Source organism: Typha angustifolia, chromosome 9, assembly GCF_048772165.1.
Source record: "Typha angustifolia cultivar Huaian chromosome 9, ASM4877216v1, whole genome shotgun sequence".
In the NCBI taxonomy this organism is placed as follows: Eukaryota; Viridiplantae; Streptophyta; class Magnoliopsida; order Poales; family Typhaceae; genus Typha; species Typha angustifolia.
In genome coordinates, this window is record NC_133247.1 from 4,403,669 (window position 1) to 4,429,640 (window position 25,972).

The 25,972-nt window shown below is 36.0% G+C and overlaps 3 protein-coding genes and 1 non-coding gene across 11 annotated transcripts; 1 reads left to right on the forward strand and 3 right to left on the reverse strand.

Annotated features, from left to right (window-relative positions):
* The first annotated feature begins 1,402 nt into the window (after nt 1-1,402).
* On the forward strand, nt 1,403-6,461 carry LOC140767734 (uncharacterized). Its single transcript, XM_073107751.1, has 3 exons — nt 1,403-1,604; nt 2,302-4,143; nt 6,022-6,461. Exon 2 carries the CDS (start codon nt 2,426-2,428, stop codon nt 4,136-4,138), a length of 1,713 nt encoding a protein of 570 aa, XP_072963852.1. The 5' UTR covers nt 1,403-1,604; nt 2,302-2,425; the 3' UTR covers nt 4,139-4,143; nt 6,022-6,461.
* A 2,920-nt stretch (nt 6,462-9,381) lies between these two features.
* TRNAI-AAU (transfer RNA isoleucine (anticodon AAU)) lies at nt 9,382-9,455 on the reverse strand. Its single transcript has one exon. It is a non-coding gene; the product is annotated as a tRNA-Ile (tRNA).
* A 13-nt stretch (nt 9,456-9,468) lies between these two features.
* Nucleotides 9,469-12,353, reverse strand: LOC140767487 (uncharacterized). Its single transcript, XM_073107413.1, has 2 exons — nt 11,964-12,353; nt 9,469-9,848 (listed from the first exon to the last, which is right to left on the reverse strand). Exons 1-2 carry the CDS (start codon nt 12,117-12,119, stop codon nt 9,624-9,626), a joined length of 381 nt encoding a protein of 126 aa, XP_072963514.1. The 5' UTR covers nt 12,120-12,353; the 3' UTR covers nt 9,469-9,623.
* Nucleotides 12,354-15,001: 2,648 nt separating this feature from the next.
* On the reverse strand, nt 15,002-25,972 carry LOC140766730 (serine/threonine protein phosphatase 2A regulatory subunit B''beta-like). Of its 8 annotated transcripts, XR_012105490.1 has the most exons (15): nt 25,345-25,972; nt 23,491-23,739; nt 23,272-23,374; nt 23,088-23,187; nt 20,843-20,948; nt 20,222-20,312; nt 19,161-19,302; nt 18,407-18,554; nt 18,183-18,292; nt 17,248-17,404; nt 17,043-17,168; nt 16,797-16,949; nt 16,231-16,265; nt 15,571-15,640; nt 15,002-15,498 (listed from the first exon to the last, which is right to left on the reverse strand). XR_012105490.1 is itself a non-coding variant. In XM_073106310.1 (14 exons), exons 1-12 carry the CDS (start codon nt 25,492-25,494, stop codon nt 16,809-16,811), a joined length of 1,623 nt encoding a protein of 540 aa, XP_072962411.1. In that variant the 5' UTR covers nt 25,495-25,972; the 3' UTR covers nt 15,002-15,498; nt 16,231-16,265; nt 16,797-16,808. The 8 variants fall into 8 exon arrangements, 4 of the variants coding, with proteins under 4 accessions (XP_072962411.1, XP_072962409.1, XP_072962413.1 ...); XR_012105491.1 differs by lacking the exon at nt 16,231-16,265; XR_012105492.1 differs by lacking the exon at nt 15,571-15,640 and having other exon boundaries at nt 16,231-16,315.

The following is a 25,972-nucleotide window of genomic DNA, read 5'->3' on the forward strand; positions in this document are numbered from 1 at the left end:
GATTTTTACAAATCACACCCTATATTTTGCCTATTTTATGATTCGCACCCGTCTTTGGGGATTTTATAACGCGACCCCTCATTTTTCCTGTAATATTCATTTAACACCCTAACGTTACTTTAGCTAACTGACATTAACCATGTTATATGGTTTATGTGACTCTATTTCAAAAATTACTAAAATACCCTTAAGAAATCATTTTTAAACCCTAAAATCTCAAAATGGGGTTGAGTTGTCTTTAAACCCTAAAACCCCAAAATGGCATTTAACCAAAAATGATTATAGAAACTAACCCCAAAATCCCAACTTAGGAGAAGTGATGTAGGCTTGGAGAAGCTCTTGTTGTTTGGGCAACTTCGGAAGGCAACCTCCTTCAACCTTCGACTGCTTGGTGTTTTGGTGATGTAGGCTTTGGGAAGCTCTAATTCCAAGCTGCAACCTTCCGACTACAAGCTCCTTCAACTCCGATGGCTTGGTGTTTGGGGAGCTACTGCTTGGGGTTTGGAAGTTTTGAGGTCAGCTTGACATTTAGGGATATTCTTCATAGTTTGGGGAGCTATGAGATAATAAATTATAGAGGTTTAAGTTATGATTTAGAGATGAGTATAAGGATAATTTAGGAATATTATAAATTATATAATAGATTATAACAGAATATTCTCTTTCTGGTATCGTTCTGTTTGATTATAGTTAGGTTAAGTTAACTCTGGGTGTTAAATGAACATTACTATAAAAAAGAAGGGTCACGTTATAAAATCCCTAACGACGAGGTGCAAATCACAAAATAGACAAAATATAGGGTGTGATTTATAAAAATCCCTAAAAGATTTTATGGTTAGACAAAACTGGAACTAGGAGCTTATTAACAACTTACTTCCCCCTCAGATTGTGGCAACTATTTTGTAGATCCACTTAAACTAAGCTTCTTCTAATCAACAAAATAGCGTAGCTTGGATTGCATCTAAATTGAGTCTTTTTATCGGTCGTAAATCTGCCTATGTTGTTCTCTCAAATAGTTTTTAACGTTGATCTTATTAATATTTTTAAAATAAAAATATTTAAAAAATTAAGAGTTTTATTGTTAAAATACTAAATTATTCAGCATTTTATTAAGAAGCTGAACTACATATAATATATCATTTATTAAGATGAAAGAAAAATAATTATCGATTAAATTAATTAATGTCGTAGTGGTTTTGAGGTATTAACAGTAAAATATAACCATAGTGTGAATAATGATAAATACTATTTATAAATTCTTCGTTTTCTTATAATGTATACGTTATAATGTACACGAATAATTCTATGGAATTTTTAGCCGGTGCCTCTCGCCTAAAAAAGAATCACGGCCGTACATTACGAGCATCATGTCAGACTGATCCAATGCACGGAAGCTCCACTTCCTCGAGATTGCCGCCGCGTTAGCTGACGTGGTTTGCCTTCTGCGAGTAAAACCCTTCAAGCCCTAAAGCCCTCCCTCTCGGTTTCGCCGAAGCCCAGAGAAGAGTACGGGAGCAGAGAGGATTAGCTTGATGGAGTTAATTGAGACAGAAATAGAGAAAGCCGCTCGAATAAGTCTCCATTCTCATCAAATCCCTTGGAATGTAAGCTCATAGAATCTCCTCATTTTGTCTTCTAAATTAATGGATTAATTGCAATTCTGCTAGAACAGTAGTCTTTACATGGGTTCTTTTGGTTTTAATGGTCAGATTTCTTCTCCTCTCTTCTCTGGTTTTTCCTTTTTTTTTTAACAAATTTTTCTTTTTAAAATTTTCCTTATCTGCCATCTTGATTCTTTGTGATGAACGGGAGCTCTGTGGGCTTACATAGCTTTGACCTAAGATTACAATCGGGGAGGTTGAGAAGGTTTCAAAAGCTTTGCCCACAAGATGTTAGACTAATTGCCAGTTAGGATTTATTATCAAGTTTACCTGATTACTTAGTTCTAAGAGAGACCAATTAAGTAAGATTTGAACAGAATAGAATTTGTAACTACTCTGTCATCTTGTCCGACAAGATTTTCTAATTTGATTCGCTTCACTGTTAATTGGGTTTAACTAAATAAATCTGGAAAACGATAGCAAATAATCAGTCTTCAATGGTATATACCAGTGAAATCTGGTAAAATCACAACAATTATACACTTAGTATCATTACCTCTGCAGGCATTATGATTTTATTACTTAGTCCCTTTTTTTCCAAGTATATTGTTCTATTTTAGTTGGATTTATTTGCAATTTTAATTTGCTAGCAAGTAAGATAGTCATATGATTATTTATTTGTTCTTACTCCTATATTCAGTGTGCTTGATTGATACTGTGCTGGAGCTGTGATTTACCAAGAAGTAATTCTACTATCTAAAACGAAGGATCTAGCTGTGTTAACAATTTGTCGGTAGCTCCGATTCTATGCTGAAACAAATGATATGGGCCATTTGGTATGTACACATCATTGCACAAGTGATGCTCGATCATATGTCTTCTCCGCAGTTTCTCATTGGACTTCTGAACCATGCCCCCGGATGAGAACATGTGCTGTTTCGTTAGAATATTCAAACTTATCTCAGGGCAAAACCGCTGCTTCTCTTGCTTTGAGACATCAACCACAACTTAGAAGTGGTTATACTGATGCCGTCAATGGAAGTGGTAAAACCAAGCATTGTTTTGAGAAGGCTGCCACATCCTCGCAGGCTAGACCAATGCGGCTATCGCATCTAAATTCAAATGATTTACCTGTTGATGGGTACTTCATTGACTATGATGAGTTGACCAACAATGACGTTCTCCGGAACTTCTGTGAAAATGGGAAGCTCATAGAAGCTGCCAATCTAATTGATATTATGGCACGATTGGGCCAGATCCCTGACTTCCCATCTTGCATTAACCTAATCCGGGGACTTGTCAATGCTGATAGACTACAAAAGGCAAATCGTATTCTTGAGGTGATGGTTCTCTCTGGTGGGATACCTGATATCATCACTTACAATAAATTGATCGGGGGTCTTTGTAGTAAAGGGCAACTAAATGCTGCATTGAAACTTGTGGAAGATATGAGTTTCAGTGGTTGCCCTCCTGATGTGATTACATTTAACACTATATTCAGGTGCATGTTTGAACGGCATAAGTACGATGATGCAATTTCCTTTTGGAAAGATCAGTTAAGAACAGGCTCCCCACCATATTTAATATCGTACACTGTACTTGTCGAACTCATATGCAAATATTGCGGAATCCGGAGGGCTATGAAAGTCTTAGATGATTTGACCTTAGAGGGATGTCAACCTGATATTGTGACCTATAATGCTCTCGTCAATGTTGTCTGTAAAGGACGCACGTTTGGGGATGCAAAAGTGGTCATCCATGGTCTTCTTGCTTATGGCTTGGAACCAAATACTGTGACTTATAACACCTTACTCCACTGCCTCTGCAGCAAGGGGAAGTGGGCTGAAGCAGATGATCTACTTTCAGTCATGAACCAGGCACCTTATCCTCCTACTGTAGTAACATACAATATCTTGATTAACAGTTTATGTAGGTATCAGCTTTTGGATCGGGCGATTGATTTCCTGCATAAGATGGTAACTGAGGGATGTTCTCCTGATATAGTAACTTACAACACTCTTCTGGCTGCAATGTGTAGAGAAGACCTGATAGAGGAAGCTATTGACGTGGTCCACTGTATGAGGGACAATGGATGTTCTTTGGTTGTCGTTACTTACAATACACTGATAGATGGACTGGCAAAGAAAGGAGAGATTAGAAAAGCAATGATTCTATTTGATGAGATGGTCAGTGATGGGATCAATCCTGATGACATTACTTATGGATCTCTGGTTATGGGTTTCTGCAAGAAAGATATGCTGGAGGAAGCAGTGGAGATGTTGCAGCAGATGGTTGATATCAATTGTAGAATAAGAGGGACTACTTTTACTCTTGTCATACAAGCATTATGCAGAAACAGGCTGGTGGATACTGCTATTGAGATCCTGGACTTAATGATATCTCAAAGCAAAAAGCCCAACAGGGCAATCTATGCATCTCTAGTTAGAGGAGTGGCTACCTCTGGCATGGTGGAAGAAGCTAGTGAGCTGCATAAGAAGTTAGTCGAGTACAAGATCCTGAAAGAAAATCCAGAGTAGATATGGTGAGTCGCAAGATGCAAAACCCCCAAACTTTTGCAATTTCTTTCAGAGCTTTGTTATTGTTTGGCAAAACCTGGATTCTTCAATTCGTCTTCTTCTGGATTTTGCTTAAGGCTTGTCCATGTTACAAGATATTATAAGCTTTATTCGTCATGGATGGCCATTATGTAGCGGGTAGACATCAAATCATGCACTCGTTAGCCAATGCATGCATTTCTCTTTGTTGTAATAATGACCTTAGGCAATGAAAACTTCAGTTGTGCTGTGGTGGTAGATTACATGAGAAAGGAGCTGGACTAAGGCCAAGGATAACCACAAATGAGGGCATTACACTAGCTAGATTTTAGTCCAAATAGTCAGTGGTCCCAACACCTTGGACAACTAGCATTACACATGGTCACAGCCTTATTATCTTTAGTCAAAATCAAGTCTTAGCTAGGAGTATAACAAATTATCAAATATTATCTTTAGATAGTACCTTGGTGTTGGCAATTATCTTTTTGGAAAGAAATGCCAATTTATTTAATTAAAGACAACTAACCTATATAAGCTGGAGAACAAGTGATAGGTATGCAGAATGAAGTTATGGAATCATTGGACTCTCCTTTTGTTGTAGTTGGTCTAGCGTGAACCATCATCCAGAATATTCTCAGGTGATGGAGACTGCAGATGTGCCGGCTGCGGAGATTGTGCAGCTATTGGATGCCTTAGAAGGGATCTAGAGTCAAATTTCGGATAACCACAATTAGTCATCCTTAGAATTATTATTAGGTGCGGCAATGCTAGGTCTTAGTACAATTAGTCATTGGTTATTATTTTGGACGATGGGGATAATGCAGCATTAGAAATTTAGAATCTTTTGTGGACATCAAGTCTTCAAGTATAACTTAGAAGTTTGGAGTAGAACAAGTCTTTTTTTTTTTCCTTTTTCTGAGAGGAGTTGTCGACTATTACCCCAGGTGACACCTCAATGTTGGTTGAATCTCTTTTTGAAGAAATATTCTGATTTATTCAATCAAAGAACCAACCTATGGACCAGTGAACTAATTGCTGATTTTTGGAGTGGAGTTCTGCAACCAAAGTAAACTAGCTAGACACAACTACCTGATAATAATAATAATGTAGAAGTTTGTTTGATGAGCAGCTAAACTTGCTTTGTCTTTCCAGCCACATCATGTATATATGTATAACAATCCTTGTCAGTCTACTTTATTTAACCTTCTCTTTAGTGTTTGTATGATAGTCTCTTGAGTAAGATACTGTACTGATAATGTTTTTGCATGGCATCTCTGGAATGGGATGCTTTGACCTTTTTTATGCTCAAAGTATTAAGATAGACAAGTACATCTGCTACATTATTCATTTGTTCAAGTCTATTTTCAATTGGATGTAGTGCTATAACTACATAAAGTTAACTCTTTTTACCCTAGAGATGAAGGTTGTATGCCTCATTTTCTCATAAATGCAGCTGTTTTATCGTACTTGATATTCTGTCTGCTTTCCAAGTTCCAACTGCTGCTTACTGTAGAGATGCTTTCTGTTTTCTTGTAATGTATGATTTTGATGTTGTATGATAAATGCAGCTGTTTTATTGTACTTGATATTCTCTGTCTGCTTTCCAAGTTCCAACTGCTGCTTACTGTAGAGATGTTATCTGTTTTCTTGTAATGTATGATTTTGATGTTGTATGGGTTCTACTTGTTTCCTACATTGCCTTGGATGTGGTCCAAATGTAAAAGCTAGAGTATCACAACATAAACAATATTGCAAGAGAATTATAAAAAATATTGGCATGTCACAGAGATTATATATATTTTTTTCTGTTCAATAAGAATGGCAGTCTAGCCAAATTATCTTATTCATGGAACTGGTGGTGTCAGGGTCTATATTTGATGTGCACTTCCAACTTGAGAAGACTCTTTTAGCAGAGTTTTGACATCTTCAGCTGGAGAGAGATCTATAAGACTGTTAGCATTGGTGGACTTCTTCTGTTGGTGCTTATGCAGGTATTTGGAGCTTATGCAAGTATCTGTACAGGCTGGAATTTCTTGTCCCCCTTTTTCTTATATAACTGAATCAGTAAGAGAGGCTTGTCAGCGACATCTCTATCTTCTAAGATGCAGTTCATGCTGATTTTTTTTTTTTTTGTAGATTTAGTTTCTTAACACTGTATAAATATCTTTTTCCACCATTGATCAGAGGTGCAGTTCTTCGATATCCAGCAACATATTGAGATTGGATATCCTACTTTACATCGTATGGAAATATTTTTGTTACTGATAAAATGAAAAGAAATGTTTGGTAATTGTTATTTCATTCTTAAAGATATATTGCAGGTTATTTACTATGTTGTCACATTCTTTAAGATTTCTCTTTACATGCTTGTCAAAAGTTGACTATAGTCAGCGGGTGTGCCTTTGTGGGTAGTTTGAAGCAGTTTAGAGGCATCTTTTTTCCTCCTGTATGCTTATCCTAGCAGTCTAGCACTCATGAAGCAACCAGAAATGGAAACTTTGAATGAAATTGCTTTCCAACTAACATCCCTGCATGAGTATAGCTTTCCAATTCGCATCCCATTTTGCAACATCTACTATAGTAAGCACCTATTTTCCTGGCTTTTCTGTGCAACTGATTTCTTTTTGTGAGCTTGATTCAACCTACTATTGCCATAGTTATACAGGTACAGATGTTCCAATCATAGTGCACTCTCAGTTGTCTATTTCTTGATATCAAGCAATACTAGTCATGGCAATCTGGCTGGTTTGTATTTTTTTCTTTTTTAACTTGTGTATTCAGAAGTTATGTGTAACTAGAACTATGCAGCATATCAATATAATTGCAAACATCAGTGAAAGTCCAGATGCATAGATCATGAGAATATCTATGTTAAATAAATAAGTCCATCTTCACATATAGATCAATACTGTGAGTTGTGCTGTTGATCAACTTAGATATAGCGCTGGATTATGCCCTGAAGATTAACATAACCTGGAAACCATTCTGCTACTTACATCTCACTTGATTATGTCCGGAAGATTAACATAACCTGGAAACGAAAGACATGGCAATGCAGGTTCTAAATCTAGGGAAGATAGTAGATTAATTCAGATACTACTATGAAAGTGCAACTGTGAAATGCAAAATGTATGACTTCATGTAGCAATATAACATTTGGAACGGCAGTCATGCAAACAATATAAAGAATTCCTCTATCCTTCATTCACTCTTGAGTATTAAACTTCAGCACTGGGGAGTGCTCTGGTGCTCCTCTCCTCCTTCAATCTTGAAGGAGGACTCTCTCCTGAGCCCTTGGATCTCCTACGGTGTTGACGATCTCTGGCTATAATTGCATCAGATTGGTGTCGCCTAGATCGCCGGGGTCTCGCTGTTTCTTGGATTGCAGGGCCTTCTAATAGTCCATGCGAGTTTATCTCTGTGGATATTTGATTTATAAGCAAAATTATTTAAATTTATTTCTGCAAATCAAATAAAGTTTGCCTGGGCGCATGGAAGCCACATCTAATTCCAACATTACAAGCATAATTTTTCATCCTCTGGTCCGATAAAATATATAATAAAGAGGAATAAGATAGAAGTTATATTTGATATAAAATTAGTGAATACTTATTTTATTTGTTTTATATTTAGATGCTTCTAACCTTGAGAGGCCCATAAGTTTCTGATAGGCTTTTCTCTTCCTTCTTCACTGAAGGGAGTCGAGCTGAGTGGGGCCGAGTGGAACTCTCTCATCTGCCCACAATATTCTTCACATTATACGCAATTCTTTAGATTAAAATCCAACGGTCCAAATTTTAATTTGGATTATTGTCGGGGGATAAAATGGAAAATTACCCAGCTAGGGGCATTCACATCTGGCCCGTCCCATCCGACATGTGCCACGTGTTCGACATCCGTCGGATATCCTATCTGCAGCTCGCGCTCTTTACCATCTGTGATTAAATTATTACAATTAGGAGAAGAGAAAATCTGAGCCGTTGAAGTGTAAACGAACGGATCGTATTAGAGTTAGCATACCGAACACATGAGATAGGTAACGTAGGGGCTTTAGAAGGCCCTTCTTCACCTTAGCAGCCATGAGGCCTTCAAAGATTGAGAAAAATAAAAATAAAAATGAGTTATATAATTTTTATAAAGAAAAATATTTAAATTTTGTATCGTAATGATTAATAACACAAGTAAATTTCAAAATAAAATAAAAAATTATTATGGCAAAACTATATTTAGTTGTCTCGTAGGGTTTGATAGTATCGTTCTTCTTAAAAAGTAGAGAGCTAAACGATTTTTTGTTAAAATAGACTTAAAGATGAATTGGACCAAAGAAAAACTCCAGTTAATTAATCTCGACAATCAAAAGACAGTAATTAAAAATATGACATTAAACTATGATCGAGGATCATAGTAATAATCAAAAACCAACAAGCATGATCTCCAAATAAACGAAACAATATGAAGTATAGAAAAAGAGAAGAAAGAAAGAAAAACATAAGCTCAAATCACCTTTCCTTGCGAAAATGCCCCAAGGCAGCTCCGAATTCGAAATTTCTCTACAAATTCTTTTCAAAACTTCGATATCCTTCTCATAAAAACCAATTAAAAGTATCTAAAATATCTTCCCAATAGGTTATTTCTTGAATCTAAAGCAGAATAGAATAAGAATCCAATTGCTGCATTCCATCTAAAGCCCTTTGTCATCTTTGTTTCCCAACTTCCTATGGTAACAGTTTAGTTAGTTATTGCCACCTTCGTGATGGAACACGGCTAATTGAGAGGTTCAAGATTTTTTCTATTTTTTTAATTTTTAAATTATAATTTTCCACGTCTTATTTTTTCCCCATTCAGTTGGTCTCGGCGCAAATGGCGCGAGGAAGCAGTTGTAGAGATGGCGGGAAGCCTCCCCCGTTAAATAACAGTTAACAGTAAATTGACGAAAATGACCTTCGAATATTTCGATGTTAACGGAGTATGTGCAGGGTTAAAACTGGAAAAGAGAACTTAAGTTTTCTACTCGGTAGTGTGTAAAAGTGTACTTGATTTGCTCCTCACAGAAGAAAAGGTTTTAGAAGTTCCTTGTAAGAAAGTAGGCTAAAGATTTATTAGAAGGGCTTTCAGAAAGTATTAATTTGAAAGGAGGAAAGAGGAAAAAAGAAAAAGAAAAATATATAATCATGCCAAAAGTATCTATAGAAAAAATATTTGGATGAATGAAATGAAAAAGAAAATGGCCCATGCAGGTCTCGAACCTGCGACCTTCGCGTTATTAGCACGACGCTCTAACCAACTGAGCTAATAGGCCTGTACATTAAACGTGAACATCAACCAGATAAGTGGATTTCAAAGAGTAAACGACACCAGAATGTTTGAAACTTTCATGCTGTTTTACATGACATATTTCTCTAGGATAATTCCAGAGGTCAACTTTATTCCAAGTCTTAGCAAACGGGTCGACCTTCTCCCAGAGTTTTTAAGTGATCTTGGGAGGATATTTGATGGCATTTTTAACCATCTTTTTAGTAGCAGCATCTCCAAGATCAATACCACATATGTCGGCTAATCTTATCAGGTACAGCAAGACATCAGAAAGCTCTTCCCCTAGGTGCTCCATGTCTGATTCCTTCCAATTTGGTAGACCTCTTTCCACTTCTCCCTTCCACATGAATATTTCTGAGAGCTCTCCAACTTCACCAACCTGTCATACAATGGGCACAGCTTCATGCAAAAGCTTGTGCATAAAAGATAAAAGATTCTATTTTATGTATTTATTGGTTAAGCTTGGACAAGTATGGGTAATTTCAACAAGAATCTCAGTTCCTGAGCTGTTTGATATACTAATACAGATAAAGAATTAAAGATACTTGCAGACCATCCTGGAGAATTTAGGAAATTAATGCAAGATTGATATCTTAACACCTACATCAAAACAGAGCAATTCATGCCAGAATATTCTTTCAAATGGAGAATTATTAGATTTGTAAATCTAAGCTCAAATGCTACAGTGAAAGCATTAGATTTTGTCATGAATTGTTAACATTAGTATAACAAACCACCTTACCATAAGTGCAAACCTGTTTATTAACTAGATTTACCCTGGACCTGGCAATCAGTCTGATGGGTAATATGTAAGAAAACTACAAAATTACAGTTTAGTATCAGAAAAAAGAAAACCATCAGTCCAGTAATCTAATTCTAATCCATATTTATGATTAAGCTCACGTCGATATCATAAAACATAAATTGTTCAATGAATCTGTGATGGGTGAAATAAGAATGTGTACAGTAACATCTAAGCTCCTTGATCCAAACCTTTGAAAAATTTCCCCTCACTACAAGTCATTTGATTCATAAGAATATAATATCATTCTTTTTATGTACCAAACTACACCAAAATGAGAGATATGTCTTACCCAAATGTATGAATGTCATAAAGAGCATACACAAGGTTGGTTAAACAAAATCCTGTGCATAAAGTAGTCTAGAAACACTGACATTAGCTTCTAGTGAAATTATAGATTTTTCTCACTTTAAAGTCATGCAACTAGATATCCTGTTCTCTGTTAGGATATCAAACCATCTCAGATAGGTCATTAAACATGATCACAAGTTAATTCTGATCTTCTTTGGTTCTTTTTTCCAACAGTCAGTGTCACCCACTTAGGGAAAACAAATATCAAGGCAGCAGATTGTGTGCACCTCTTTCCTCCTACTGAGGTACTTGGTACCTCCTGATTGGATGCCAAATCATCCAGAAGTTTAAAGTGAGAAAGTTTTGAAAGATTTTTAATTGATTAGGTAGCCAATCCTGCCACCAAGTACAGGAAGTTCCAGCAGATGGCTGCAGACGATCTGCTTGACTGCTTGCACCTAAATTGGCATGCATAATGGATAAGATCACTGTAAGATATTATAGGCCATCTTTTTGGGAGGGGAATGCATAGTGGGTAAGATCACTGTAAGATTTTATAGACCATTTTCAGAAGAGGCATGGTTATTAAAGACATGTTACCATCTCTACAACTTGCTCTTATCACCACAAATTATAGGTTTACTGTTTACACTTCGCCATTTTCGAATATCAATGTAAGAGACAGGATCACTTTGGTAATTGGTACTCCTCTCTTTCGAATTACAATCCATCTTTACACATGGAAATATTTCAAACGGGACTCAAACTTAAGACTATGGACTGAACTGAGACCAAGATAGATACCTTAAGAGGACAATTCAGCATAGCAATCTTGTGACAGACAAAAAGTTTCATGTTCTAAGGGATCTACTAGGTTCCAAAGGACAATAAAACAAGTGTTTTGAGAATCATTCAGCTGATAAAAGTGAACAAAAAAAAGACTATGACAACATATCCGACTGAAATATTTTTCTAGACGGTTCTCTTTGGATGCCTCTTTGAGAATGAAGAACATGATACTGTAATGTTAAATCATGTGACTGACTATGCTAATCTTCCTTCAGAAAAATAAATTGCAAAATATTCTGACAAAATTCAGAAAGATCTCTTCTCCGATTGAAGATCTCTTTAACAGGAATTGGTCAAACAAAATAAGGAACAGAACAAATCTGTACAAACAGATGCAGATTGTTGTGCAATCACTTTTGCAACTCGATTGAAGTAAAGCATCTTTTGGCATTCATGGGCAGTTCTACACATGAGCTAATAAAATTTGAGGATCTTCAATAAAACAGATGCAGTTAATAATAATACTAATAATTTAATCATTCAACAGTACCATGAAGCAATATAACAGTCCTATTTTGAAGAAATAAAAGAAGAGAAGTATATTTAGCTAACCATAGCAAGCAGCAGATTCCTAGGGCTGTGGTATTGATCCCAATCCCTCTCCTTGGCAAACTCCTCAAGCTTCTTTGAGAGCTCTTTGAGGCTCACATCCTTGACCTCCTCCCCCTTTTCCTTCTCCATTCTCTCCTGCTTCTCTTCTCCCTCCATGCCTACTCTAATCCCTCCTTTGGGAATAAATAAACAAAATAAATAAGCAAATGAGGAGGAGATCACAAGAATGGAATTAATTGAAAGATATGGTGGGATTTGGTGTTATGGGGAGGATGATATGGTACTAGGTAACCTTTACTTCAAAAACTATACACATATATATATATATATATGGAGCTCTCTTTGTTGTACTTAATGGTGGGAATGGTGCTGGTACATCTCAATTTCCCAACTTTGGGCTCTTTCTATTTCCCCTTTTAATTTGTGTATCAGAAGACTGAGAACATTAATGAATCTTTCTACAAAGGAATTTATTCATAAAAAATAAGGACACGTGGACTGCCCTTTTTAGGGAAGAGTAACGGATAAATTCACAAGATAGTGCACGTTGAAATCAATGGAGTATTATTCATTAATTAAAATATGCTACCACGTGGAGGCCTCATCAGCTCAATGCTCGATTCGACGGTGATTAGCTCCACTATTTTTTTTTAATTTTAAAATTGCATATAACACTCTGAATTTTAATGAATTTGTGATTTATATTTTATAATTTATAAATTGAGATCTATAATTTAGTGAATATGTAAAAAAAAAATCTTGAGTTTAATTTGACCTAACACTATTCGAGCAGATGGAAATATTCCATCAAATTTAATTATTTTTAAAAAAATGACTAAAAGTATCTTTGGGTTGAATTGAATTAGGTTAGGTTGGATTAAGTTGTATTGGATCGGATCGGATTGGATTGGATTATATTAAGTTGAGTTTGGTTGAGTTGAGTATAGATTGGATAAATATAAGTTAACTGAGGATATTTTTATAATTTTTCTAGTATAGTTAACTTAACTTAGGTATTTGGTTAAGTTTAACTAACAGATCTAACAACAGATTATTTTCTATATATATATATATTAAATTATAGGTTTTGATATGTAAATAGTAAAAATATAGAGTGTAAATCATAATTTTATATGAGGTAGGGTGTAATGGTCACAATCAAGTATCCATTGACTAATCTGCTAGACTATAAGACTATATTATGCACATACGACATTTCGATAAAAAAATTATTAAATATAACTAAATTGATCTCTGGGCAATCAAACTGGGCCTGATTCTTTGTCCCATCAAAAGCATGATATGGAGAATCCTATTGCTGTCAGACCTTCCCAAAGTTTATACCTGTTGGAGTTGATGCAGAGAAGGCTGGTGAAGAGAGTGGCTTGGCATGCTCCACTTACTTCAACGGAAGGTTGGCTGGTAGATGTATGTATCTGGGCATGCTCTTCTCTTACATTATTCGAGTTCTCTTGTCTGTGATTACTATCAGTGTAGTAACTGTTATGTATGCTTGCATACTTGTTGTCTAAGAGAGATATAGAAGAAATCTAAACAGTTCTTTTGCAATTTTTACTTAGCTTGCTCATTGCAGATAACAGTGACTAACTGAAACAACTACATGCAGTTTCTTTTGTAGCATGTGGAGTCCCAAATTTCCAGAATCATTTTCCACTGTAGAACCTGAACCAGGACATTGTAGAGAATACATGGTGACCTCTGAATTCTTATACACTGTAATGTTCTCTGGTTTGAGTGAAAACGTTGATGCTCAACGTAGCCTTCGCTAGTAAGTGGACTCCTCGAATTTGATTTATTAAGCTTAAGAACACTCATTAATAGCATGAGCACAAGACAGTAACAGAGCTCCTTTTTCTGTCTTCTCTCTTTCTTGACCTACTGCTCTAAGGTTGTAGAAAATATTGGCTAGGACAAAGTAGTTGATCGTTATACAGGCCTTTGAAATTTCTGTGCAGGAATTAACGACGACTAACTTAGTATGTAAAAAGACTTAATTATTTGCATAAAAATATAGTATGATTTTTAGATAGAATAGTTTGGTCATCTTACGATTTATCTATTGGAGAGAAATATTGGCAATCAAAGCGCCTATGAGTTCGAAAAGAAGTGTCCACTTTCATTCAAGAGTTCAAACTGTACCATAATCCAGCCAACTGGTATCATAGTACTTTGAGAATGTGTTTCATAAATCAAATGGGAAGGCTCAATGAGATTACAAGGCCACACATACCGTATCAGCAGAAATGCTTCGAAGCACGTGGCTCAGTCATGACATCATAATGTTATGTATATGGGAACTAAATCTAGTTAGTGTTTTCTTTTTTAATTATTCATGAGCCCGATGATTATAAATATATGAGCTGAACAAAGAGCTAATCTTCCTTAGATACAGAGTCACTTAAGTCTCATCGAACTTTTATCTGTCTTATTTAAACTTTAAGTCATATACGTCATTAAACAATTGCTTCGACCTAAATACCTTCGAAAGCTATTCTAAACGGTTGCGCTGTTGAGATATTTCTTCAAATTAGCCGTACCGAACCATTAACCGATACGAACAAAATCACCAAACCATAAAATAATTTTTTATAATATTATTTAAAATTAGAGTTGAACCTATGACCTCTTTGATAATGAGAAAGATTCCTACAACTCTACTAATTGGTTGGTTAAATCTAGCAAGTGTTGCAGCCCAAACTTTGACATACGGTACAACTGAGCAAGCACACTGCACACCTCACCGAAAGCCAGAGTACTCTAATATTTGGTGATCAGAGTTAACGTTAGAAAACTGACAAAAGAAATTTCCTTCATAGTTCTACATGCAGAATGACAAACTATAAGGACAAACCCAACCTTACAACAGGGAATCAATTATATAAGCGTACAGCCTACTTCAGTTGGTCGTCGTGTGAATTAAGATGATATTCAAACATTTGAGTACGGAAAATGACATTACCCTCCTTGTAAGAAGGCAATTCGTATCACTTGGAAACAAAACAAAAGCTTACTCTAAATCGACAAAATCCAAAGGTTCACTGCCATTAAATGATATACATCCGGATGTTAGTCCCCTAACCAAAGTTAAGAGGTTCAACAACAGGTGAATAATAGATTCTTGCCATAAGCTCTCCAATAATTTCAAGCAACATAACAAACAAAGTACAGAAACGATCAGGACAAATCAAGTGGACCGGAAATACATGCCAGTGGAAACTAAAACTGCAATCACCAGCTCACACATACAGAACTGTTTCTTGGGAGATTAGAGCAAGAAAAAGGACACAGCAGCCACACATAAATTATTCTTTCCCCAAAATTTAGGCCAAGTAATTAAATAACAGATAATTTCTAGCCTGATTATCAGCACAGAAAAGGATCAGGGGGAGCCCCCCAATACTCAGCATCAATTTGACATTATTCAGGTGCTTCGCTAACCGTTTGTGGATGCTACTTGCTTTGCACGGGAAGCAAAAATCTGCACAGCTGAAGGATGTACAGTGTCAAAGTAGACCTGCATGAATTTGTAATTCATCATCAGTGAGACATGCTGCCGCCAATATCCTCTCAAGGGTACTCCATGCACCTTATATAGCTGCTTTTGGCCAGCTTTAGGCTAGCATCCATAGGACCAACTACCGTCAGGAAATTAAGAGCTGCCGATGGCAAGAAATTAGAAAGAACCAAATATCAGAAGCACATGACAGCATTGCTGATAGGATAAAGCCTTCAATATAGATAAACCCCTTAACTAGTAAAACTAAGCAAGCGCTCTATCTTTCTTTACAATATCGGTCAGATTCAGGAATCAGCTTCAGTTAGTTTTGAATTGATAGGTGATCTTTTAAGTAACATTCTGATGGGTCAGAGTTGCCTTTGCTTCAGATACCCTCAAATATAAAGTATCCTTGCAGATATGGTCAAAAGCAAGAAGGCTGAAACCTGAAGTTATTACAGGTCGACTTGGCTGACTTGGAAGGAAAGCAACATTTACTTCGTTAGAATAATTAACATGCAGAATGTTTCTACATAGCTGGTTAGCTTCTCTCCCTCCAAAATGACTGGTTAATATGCTTCATATGTAATTGATTCAATTTTCATGCTAAACATAATTAAGGATAAAACTGATCTTTGACATAATCTACATAAATGTATAAACTATAAAGTATACTTCAGTTCAGGATGCACTAGTTGATATTAACATCATATTTATGAAGCATGAAAGGCAATACAAAATATTGTTTACCTTTGTAACTTTTCTTCTGAGTGGTCTTCCTTTTCCTATAGAATGATACATGAAGACCCAAGTTATTCACATGCTCGGCTTTAACCTGATCAGACAAGTAGTTACTTGTACAAAAGATTTTGTTGAGTAATTCTCAGCTATTGATTTCTTAGTACCAGGATACTGGATGAGACATTTCGTTGATCTTATCCAGACTCAGTTCTCTGGAAGGAAATGAGTAAGACACAAGTTCTGAGAGAGTTATCTTTCTGGACCTCAGATAATTTGAAGAAACAGACCTCAGATCAGGAGGGAACTAGGGTTGGCAGTGGTCTAAGGGTTAAACCAGGTACAGTATTGTCTAAACTAACCAAAGAGCTAATGATGGATACTTCTGAGATTCTTGCATATTCAAGATAGTAAATCACTTATCTGATAGGGTTTCAAAAGAAAACACCTAATGCCATAAAATCATTATAACACACCGTACAATGACCTTCTATTGAAGTTAAAACTAGTTTTTTCTTTCAGAAAAGAATAAAGTGAATGTTAAGCAACGAACAAGCAATAGAAAAATATCTACTCACATTAGTTTGAATTCAGAAGGGAGCCTCGAGTGATTCATCCCAAACATCACCGCTTCCATTTGAAGCATCTTCACCATCTTCTTCCATGGACAATCTAATGTATTCTCTGTGTGCAAATCGGTCCCACTCAGTCAAAGTTGGATTTTCACGTTCCTGAAACAAGGACCAAGTCACTTCACCTCCTCTAGTACATGCTAAATAGACTCAAAGATCTTATATATGACAAATGCAGCAAACTGCAGTAACCTGACGAATGAGAAATGGATCACGAGTTTCAAAAGCCATGAATTTGTTGAGATTGAAAAGGATATTAAAAATATTTCCTGAAAGTTTGCAGCCTTTCAAGTCTCGCAGTGTAAAATAACACTCATTCTGCACAAAGAGATACAATGAGAAGAATAGCTAAATGATATAGGATCAAGTCTAATGAGAATAGAACGAAATGAAGAACCTCTGGCTTAATCATATCAATCATCTGACATAAAATGTCCTCAAAGAGTACAGGTTCCTGTGCCATGCACTCCATACGATGCAACTGCTCCTCATAGAAAAATTGCATTTCATTAGGAGTAAGAATTCCATTTCCATCCAAATCTATACACTTGAACCTGAAAATATCAGTGAATTCTTCAACAATCAGAGAAAAATATCATATGGGTAACATCAAATAAGCATTTAACAAGAATAAAAAGAGCGCAGCACATTTCAATAAAAGGTTGTTACACTCTATGCTTTACATGAAAAAGAAATTACTACACAGTCTTCAATCCATCAATTGCATTCCGTAAACTTAACAAAAGCAAGAACGTAAGTTTAACTACTTACAGATCATCCAGTAGACAAATAAGGCACTAAGAAATATCAAGGAAAAAACTAAAATAATTGAAACGACAATGTTACACAAGTTAATCACTGAATATTTTACAGTAGATAGCAAGGTCAATCTCATTATTACATGGAATATTCAGAGTAGATATCATGGCCATCCTTATGTAGGTTCTAGTAGAAGAGAGTAAACAAGGTCAATTAACAATGAAAATGGTCAAGTCAACAGGCTCCATGATTTGCATGCCATTCAAGCTTAATTCACAGGTGGAGTGCAACACACACAGACTTGGATCCCTCTGCAGATTAGTGGCAAGCATCTGGGCATGGATGCATTTGCCATCCAGAAGCTAATATAAGCCAATTCCAATTACCAAATTAATCCCTCACTATTTCGTGTTTCCAAAAGGTATGAATTCAGAAAAATGAGAAAAGATCCTACAGGCCAGCATGAACTGTGTCACTCTAACCTGTCACAATGGGAGCCCCTCAAGTGCATATAAATATATAATATGTACTTTACAGTAACTTCCAAGTGAACAGTGCAAATGAGTGAATTACCAATACTCAAGGCTAGGCTCAGAAGATTTATCTTCCTCAGACAAAATAAAATATACAAAATCTTCATAACCCATTTTCCCTTCTGTCCTGCTTGTAAATTTCCTTGGAACCTAAGAGACAATAGGACATAGTGTCAGAAAGAACATTATGAAATTCAAAATCTACTATAACCTGGAACATTGAGTAATTTGATACACCTTGAGGAGCCATAAACATATACAAACCTGTGAAAAAATCCTATCAACTATTCTGTAGGTCAGTGAATGGTTCCCATATCTGATGAGGTTCTCTTTATCAATAAAAAAATCATGATCTGTATCAAGCTCCCAGAATTTGCAGTAGATCACATAAAAGTGCTCGTACGAAAAGTACCTGCACAAACAAACGATTCCTGAACATTCTTTATATCATAACAAACATTGACCACAGAAATTAGGTGCCATGGTACCATTAATCAGCTCAAGCAACTATGGAGTATGGACTATAAAAAATTCTCCACACTAGAACTGTAAACACCAAGCCAACATGAATGCATGATTATGCAGCAGACATTTCATCCAACTCATATTGATCATGCTGACATGCTGGGATACCAGTCCAGCAACGACAAACACAACCATTTGGGAGGCGTTCAACAGGTGCCCCATATTTGATACATAAAATCCTCAGAGATACATGCAAGCAATCAAAGCAGCTGAGAAGTTTGAATGCCAATTCAGCAAAGACAAACGTGACCATTTGAGGTATTCAACAGGTGCTTCATATTTGATAAACACAATCCTCAGAGATACATGCAAGCAAATCGAAGCAGCTAAGAACAATATTTTCCTACCAAAGACGAGTTCAGAGCAACAAACAGATCAGCACAGTTATAGTCGATAAACACTGGCAAGAAGAACATAATAAACCCCTCTTATGCAAACTTTCACAAGTTCTTAATTTATCATATCAATTGGAGATTCTATTAGAAGAAATTACCTCAAAACTTTGTTAATATCTTCCTCTTCATCAAGTTGCTGCATTGCAGCAATTAAATTTCCGCGTTTCAGTTCTCTGAGAGTAAGATGGCCATTTCCAGATCTATTGACAAAGTAAAAAATTCTGTATATGACGGTCTCCGCTGGAACAAGGTTTAAGATCACACTCATTAGAGATAACACATGTGGTGGACACAAATTTGAAGAAGACAGGGTAGCTAGAAATTCCTCTAATGGATTGACAGATGCAAAATATCACTTCAATAGTTAAATCCAATGGTAACTGTGAGAATTTTATAGCTGCAACTGCTAATCACAAAAGATTTCAAGTTGCAAAAAATGAAAGCAAATATGCTTGTTGCGTGGTTTAAAGTTTAAACACTATCACATAACAAAGAAGACAAAACATGCACCAACCGACAGGCCAACACATCCATAAATTTTTTAGGCATAATCCATGAATAATCCATGCAACTCTACAAAATTTCACCAAGCTAGAAGGATTAGGATTTCTCTCATTTTCTTTTATTTTCCAGCCATGAATACAACTTTCTCTTTGACTCGAAATGGATATTGCCATTCATACCAAATTTTCTATTGTTTATTTGGTGACCATTTGCACATTTTATTATGATGATTTGTGGGATGTTATGAAGTTTTGAGAAAATACTAAAATTACCAAGAATATATTTTTCATAAAATAGCAGCAGAGAAGAGAAGATTGACTTGATTACTAGTCGAAGTGGGTAGCTAATAATACATTCCCAAGAGAATAGTGAGAATTTCCCAATGAAACAATTTTTTAAAAGCTCACCTATATATCGAGCTAAAAGAGAGGTAAAAACCTTTTTAACTATTTGCAAATTCATCCTACGAGAATAGTTGCATAAACTTCTAAAAACACTTTCAATATGCTTTCAGATGTTTAAGTTATCAATTTACAAATACTGGACAGGGTGCCAAATCAAACAGATTCAAGATACAACATCAAGGACAGCAATACATTCAGAAATGATCGCTTAAATTATCATCATTACTTTCTGAAATTGGAAAGAAACATACCATATCTTTCCTGAAACTCAGGTGTGCCTTGTAAGAATTCCAAGCCAGGATGGGTTGCCAAAAGTTCTCGAAGAACAGGTTTAAAGTCCTCCTATAACAATACAAACTATGTTAAGTTGACAGAAAGTAGATCAGTAGGAATTTATGTACAATAAATCAGAACTTGCAATCACAAGCAAGGTGACACAAACTTTTGGTCTGTAAATAAGCATGGTTGGGCCAAACATAAGTTCTGAGTTGGCTGCTTGAGCTTGATGAACTCAAGCCAAACTCGAACCCATGCTCTAAAGTGGATTAGGCTAAGTTTATTTTCCATTTTAGAGCTAAGTATTCAGAATGAACCAAAACTTATTTTAAAGTTGGAAATTACCCACGCTCAATGTTGGCCATTTTGAAGACAAGCACAAAAATGAGCCTTGTCTTGGCTTGCTTTATAACTAAGGAAATCCAAGCCAGCTTTTAGGAGTTGATACTGACTGATTCATTGCTATCTTGTTCTCTTACAATTTATAACCCCAGATAAGATTTATTGCTTGGATCTAGAGGCAACTATTGAATGAGCAAAGCAGAATGAGAACCAGTAGTAGCGTTGACAAAAGCCTCATAACAAGGAATACTGACCTGAGTAATGTAGTTGCAATCCGGCCTCTTTAATATTTTAAAAATCTGGCTAGCTATATCCATGGTCATCATGTTGCTATTGACCCAATATTCAACAAATGCATCCCTATAATCATATCAAACACATATAACTCCTCAAATCCACAAAAGAACCATATTCCATGACATTACAAGAAATGATCAAGCAATGAAGCAAGAAAAATAACAACCATCTACCACTGCCACTAGCTTCAAAGATAGTGACAAACAGCTTTGCTAGGAAATTATTTCTTGACACTGAAGTTTAAGTTCATTAAGTCCTAAAAGATGTCTCAACCATCTATTGGAAGACAGAAAATCATCAAGATTTAGCAAGATTCCAAGTAACCAAAATCATAGATGACAGAACAAAACAAGATGTATCAAATATAATTATGTTACATAAGGAAAATTACATCCTTATCAGTGAGGAAAAGCCTCACATTGGTGTATAATTTGTAAAAGTCAAAGGAGTACAAAGGTTTCCTCTGGATGAATGTAGATTGACTGCAAATGCATAGGCAGAAATGAGCTTGACTAAGACACACCCATCAGGTAAACCTTAAAAGTAAGCAGACAGGACAGAAACGGGATGGGCTTCTACAATCATCATGCAGAGTCAAAAAAAAAAAGCAAGAAAAGGAAACTAACTGATGTCACGGTGACAATTATTGTCACCTTATCAGGACCATATGGATTCACTAATTAAAATTTAAAACCTTCCACATCAGACATCCTGAGTTTTATAAGACCTTGAAAAGATGTAGCTAAGGCGGAAGTATAATTATGCAAGTGTTAGGTTTAGAAGAAAATACTATACTTTATAGGTATTCTCAAGCAAATATTCAAAATCATCTAATCCACTGATACCAAATCATTTAACTAAAGCATTACTGTATTTATTTTATTGGAAATTCATTTATCGAAGCCCTTTCCATCATTTTGAAATATTTAACAGTTCATCATCCTATAAACTGGCAAACCTTTATGATGATGACCAAAATTCAGGCCAAAAATCCGTAAACCTTCAAAGGGAGTCCAATTAGCATAGCAAATTATTTTAGATCAAGATATAAGAGAATCATATCCAAGACACTCTTTCTGATAACAGAGTTACATAAACAATTATGAAATCAATGTAAACATCCCTTTCTCTTAATCTGGTTGACATATCAGATGACTAAACAAAAACGTCAGTTAGGACATTGAGTTTACATCTATATTTAGCACCTGAGCGTTTACATTTGACTATATCAAACGAATCCCACCAAATGTGCGTTTGTGTGGGCAAGACACCTATGTTCCGCTAATGAACCATTGAAGCCCTATGTGGGGCAACTGGGAAGGGCAGCTAAAATGAGCTACACATAAACAAGTATCTTCACTTCATTTGAGGAATTGCAGTCAACAACTAAGCCTGTGTAGTATAGTGAATATATCTTTCAGAAGGAAATAAGAGATTAAACATTTCAAAAGAAGAAGGTGTATCTTTAGGAGCTCGCCTACAAATTTGAAGGTAGGGATCATAGGAGTACTTGAATTAGAAAGGTCAAGCTATTTAAAGTGCCTCCCTAGATACCATTAGGAAAAACATGTTCAACTACTTCATACCTTTTATTGATTCATGAATTCCATAGAAATGTATGGTAAAGATTAAAATTTATCCGACAAGGGTAATTGGAGATGTGGCAAATGGACTTTTGTACAATTAAAGATCATAAAGACTGAAAAAGAACATCTGAAGATCATGATGAATCGTGTTACAGCCATTTGTCCAAGGAAACGGCCAAGCCCTCAACAGCTAATGTATACAAACTACAATGTGTAATGTCAGCATAATCAACACAAATACATAATTTCCTTTGAATAACTTTCACATAAAAAGACCAAAAGAACTAACGCTAGAAGATTAAGGTAATAAAAGGGAAAAAGTATGATACTTAATGCAAATCAATGCATCATTTACAATTAGGAAGATATAATAGAAGTCTCATAACTGTAATCACTAAAGATTAAATCAATTTGACTAAAACATAATTCTTAAAATCTCAGTTACATTTGATAAATAAGCTGCTCAAATTGGAATTCCATCATAAGATGACCATGATCATAGAAAAAGTAAAAGATAAAGCTATCAGCTATGATCCCTTACTAAATTAACCACACATGCCGCCTAAATTTACATATGAACTTACATCTGGAAACAAAAAAATTGACGGTTTCTTACCTTGTCACAGTTCCAGTGTTAGCTGTGTCAATCTTTCTGAAAAGAGAACTGGAAAAGAATGATGGCAGCTTACAGATTTCCTTCATAACAGATTTAAATTCTGACATTGGCAAAAAGAATGTTCAAAGACTTGGGAAATATTTTAACATAAAGAAATATGAGGATTTTCAAATGTTAAACTTACCTAGAATTTGAAGTCCCTCCCCTCCAAAGAAAAGATGATCTACTCTAGATAAGCACTGCTCTTTCAATTCTTTCGGTGGTGGGCGCCCATTTTTGAAGTAGAACTGTACATATGTATATTACAAGTCAGAACCAAGTTTTACTATATATAAAAGAACTAAAAATAAAACCTTGTCAGAAAATATTGTTGCTTACACATTTAACTAAAAATAGTCAGTACCTGAGGTATAACTTCTCTCACTGGCTCGCTAACTACTTTTAGCGAAGATTTGAAGGGTGAAGGTCCAGCTCCTGCACTGCGTCTCAAAAAACGAGGTGATCCAGACATGCTTCTAGGAGAAAGAGGAGGTGCACTGCCAGCGGGAAACATCGAAGGCAGTGAACTGCTTGTGGCAGCATTTGTAGCGCTAGAACTGCCAGTAGCATTTAAAGGAGCACCTGCTTTTGCATCTCCAATCAAGGACTTTACCTAAAGCAGAAAAGCAAATAGTAAGAAAATACGCAAACAACAGGTTTTTCCTCTTTTGGGTTGCTATATCCACAAGTTAGTCACTTCCATTGTAAGATATGATAGTTATGCTCTGACGGCTTGATAATACGAAAGTAAACAAAGACATCCTGAACACGTAAGACAATTGATGAGGTAAGTATACACTCATGGTGTTATGCAGCCAGAGATTTTCTAGTTTCCTTGGGGGACCAACGGATAAAGTATGCAAAGAGAAAAAAAAAAAATAGACCACAAACGAAGCTACAAGAATGGGAAGACAATGAAAGAGCACTTTAGGAAAAATGAAATAAATCTATTATGCCTTTCCTGCTGCTAACGTTTGGGACACCCAATCATAAGAAATATGGCCTGAAAGAGAGTTTGCAGCTGCAATTGATTTCATGTGCATTCATCTGTCGAATAATATAATAAACAATTAAGAAAAAAAAATGCATCCTACCGGTGTAGATAGATGGAATTGACAAAATGGTATGAGTTGTTGCTAACGATAGCTTCTTGATCAAATGGCTTTCTTGGCCAATAAGGTGCTTCCATCAGGAGACAAGAATGAAGAATGGAGCGAGAGAGAGATTAGACAAATAATCCTTTATCATGAAATCAAACAGCTTTGTCAGTCATTTCACAATTTTTATGGCCCTTTAGAACAAATTCATCTTGACTTGAACTAGTTTTAGTGTTTTACATTTACAAAAAATAAACTGGTCAAACAGATAAGAATTAATGCTTACTAGCACAAATAGGAAAAGATTAACACGTGGCACTAGTTTTGGGAAAAATATGAATTTCCTACTACATCTACATTAATTTTCACTTTCTATATATATATATATAGATATAACTTCTTTTTATGAAAGCCTTTCTATAGATTAAAAAAAAGTTTCTCACAGCAGACAGCAGATGCTGTTGACTGATGAACCCAATGCAGTGGTTACATAGAAATGTTGTTATTCAAAACTAACTTCTGTCTACCAAGAAATAAGAAGGAAAATTATTAGTGCATGAAACTAGGTTTTTTTTTCCAAAAAATAATCCGTGTTATAACATGATATTACTTATTCAACATTTCAAATCATTCATATGTTTCACAATAAACACTAACAACAGTTAAAATAATTTCTGTCAAGCAGTAAGAAGGAATATAATTTAGCACATGAAAAAAGATTTTTTTTCTGAAACAATCTGCATAATCACGGGTGTATGTTACTCCATTCAACAATTTGAATCATTCATATGTTTCACCATAAACACTTTTAACGGTTGGACACATGCAGCAGAAAAAAGGTAAAAAAGAAGAAAAGAAAACTGACAGGAGTAAGGCTATAAAACCATTTCACTGCAAAACATCTCACCACGTCTATTTCTAATACACTCAGCAGTCCTCTCATCAATAAGTTTGTTATAATTAAAAGAACCCTTCGTTTCTTTCCTACAATCATAAGTGAACTTGCTCCATTACTTTCCTATGTCCTAAAGTACGTGAACTTTCCATGTTAAATATGACAGAGTAATCTAATGTGAAGGAACTACAGAACCCAATAAGTGGCAACGGAAGCAGGAAGTTACCAGTTTAAGCGTATCTGGCAGCGAAAGCCACTGCCAGTATAGCGTCTCCGCAATGCTAGGGTTCTCCTTCAGCGCCAGCAACGACACCTCCGGCAGTTGCAATAGCTCTGGGTCGAGCGTTGCCGCGTCCCTTCTTGGTTCCGCATCCATCTCCCTACCTCTCTCATACAACAGCAAAAATAATCAAGAAAACCCTAGCTCCCCCGACTCCGAAAGATCCAAAAATCAAGTCTTTCTGGTCCCGGATCCCAAAATCACGCAAACCCTAGATCCCCCCCTGCGGCGACTGCCTCCAATCAGGACACGGGAACGTGGAATTCCACCAAGAAACCCTAACTCCACCTTCTTATCCCGCCGTACTCTGGGGGGATTCGTGGATTGGAATCGATCTCGAACTCGATTTCCTGGAAAGGATCGGAGAGAGATCTCGAAAGGAAAATCGATGCGATTCGGATCGTTGAGAGATTAGAGGCGGACGAGGAGGAGAGTTTGGATCTCGTAAATCTACGCGAGAGAGACGAGTAGGCGGCGAATGGAAGAGGAGTAAACGGACACAAATATAACAGCGAGGAGAAAAGAATGCATCGGAATGCAAAGCGCTGCGAAGGAAGACAGAAAGGGGGGAAGA

Bases quoted from the DNA above. Each gene is read 5' to 3' on its own strand.
- LOC140767734 (XM_073107751.1), top strand. From the start codon at position 2,426: ATGGGCCATTTGGTATGTACACATCATTGCACAAGTGATGCTCGATCA.
- LOC140767487 (XM_073107413.1), bottom strand. From the start codon at position 12,119: ATGGAGGGAGAAGAGAAGCAGGAGAGAATGGAGAAGGAAAAGGGGGAG. The intron at 9,849-11,963 runs GTTAGCTAAATA...ATTGTATGACAG, and splicing joins GGAATCTGCTGCTTGCTATG to GTTGGTGAAGTTGGAGAGCT.
- LOC140766730 (XM_073106312.1), bottom strand. From the start codon at position 25,494: ATGGATGCGGAACCAAGAAGGGACGCGGCAACGCTCGACCCAGAGCTA. The intron at 20,313-20,842 runs GTCAGTATTCCT...GTATTGTTATAG, and splicing joins ATTGCAACTACATTACTCAG to GAGGACTTTAAACCTGTTCT. The intron at 18,555-19,160 runs GTAATTTCTTCT...TTGTTTGTGCAG, and splicing joins GATATTAACAAAGTTTTGAG to GTACTTTTCGTACGAGCACT.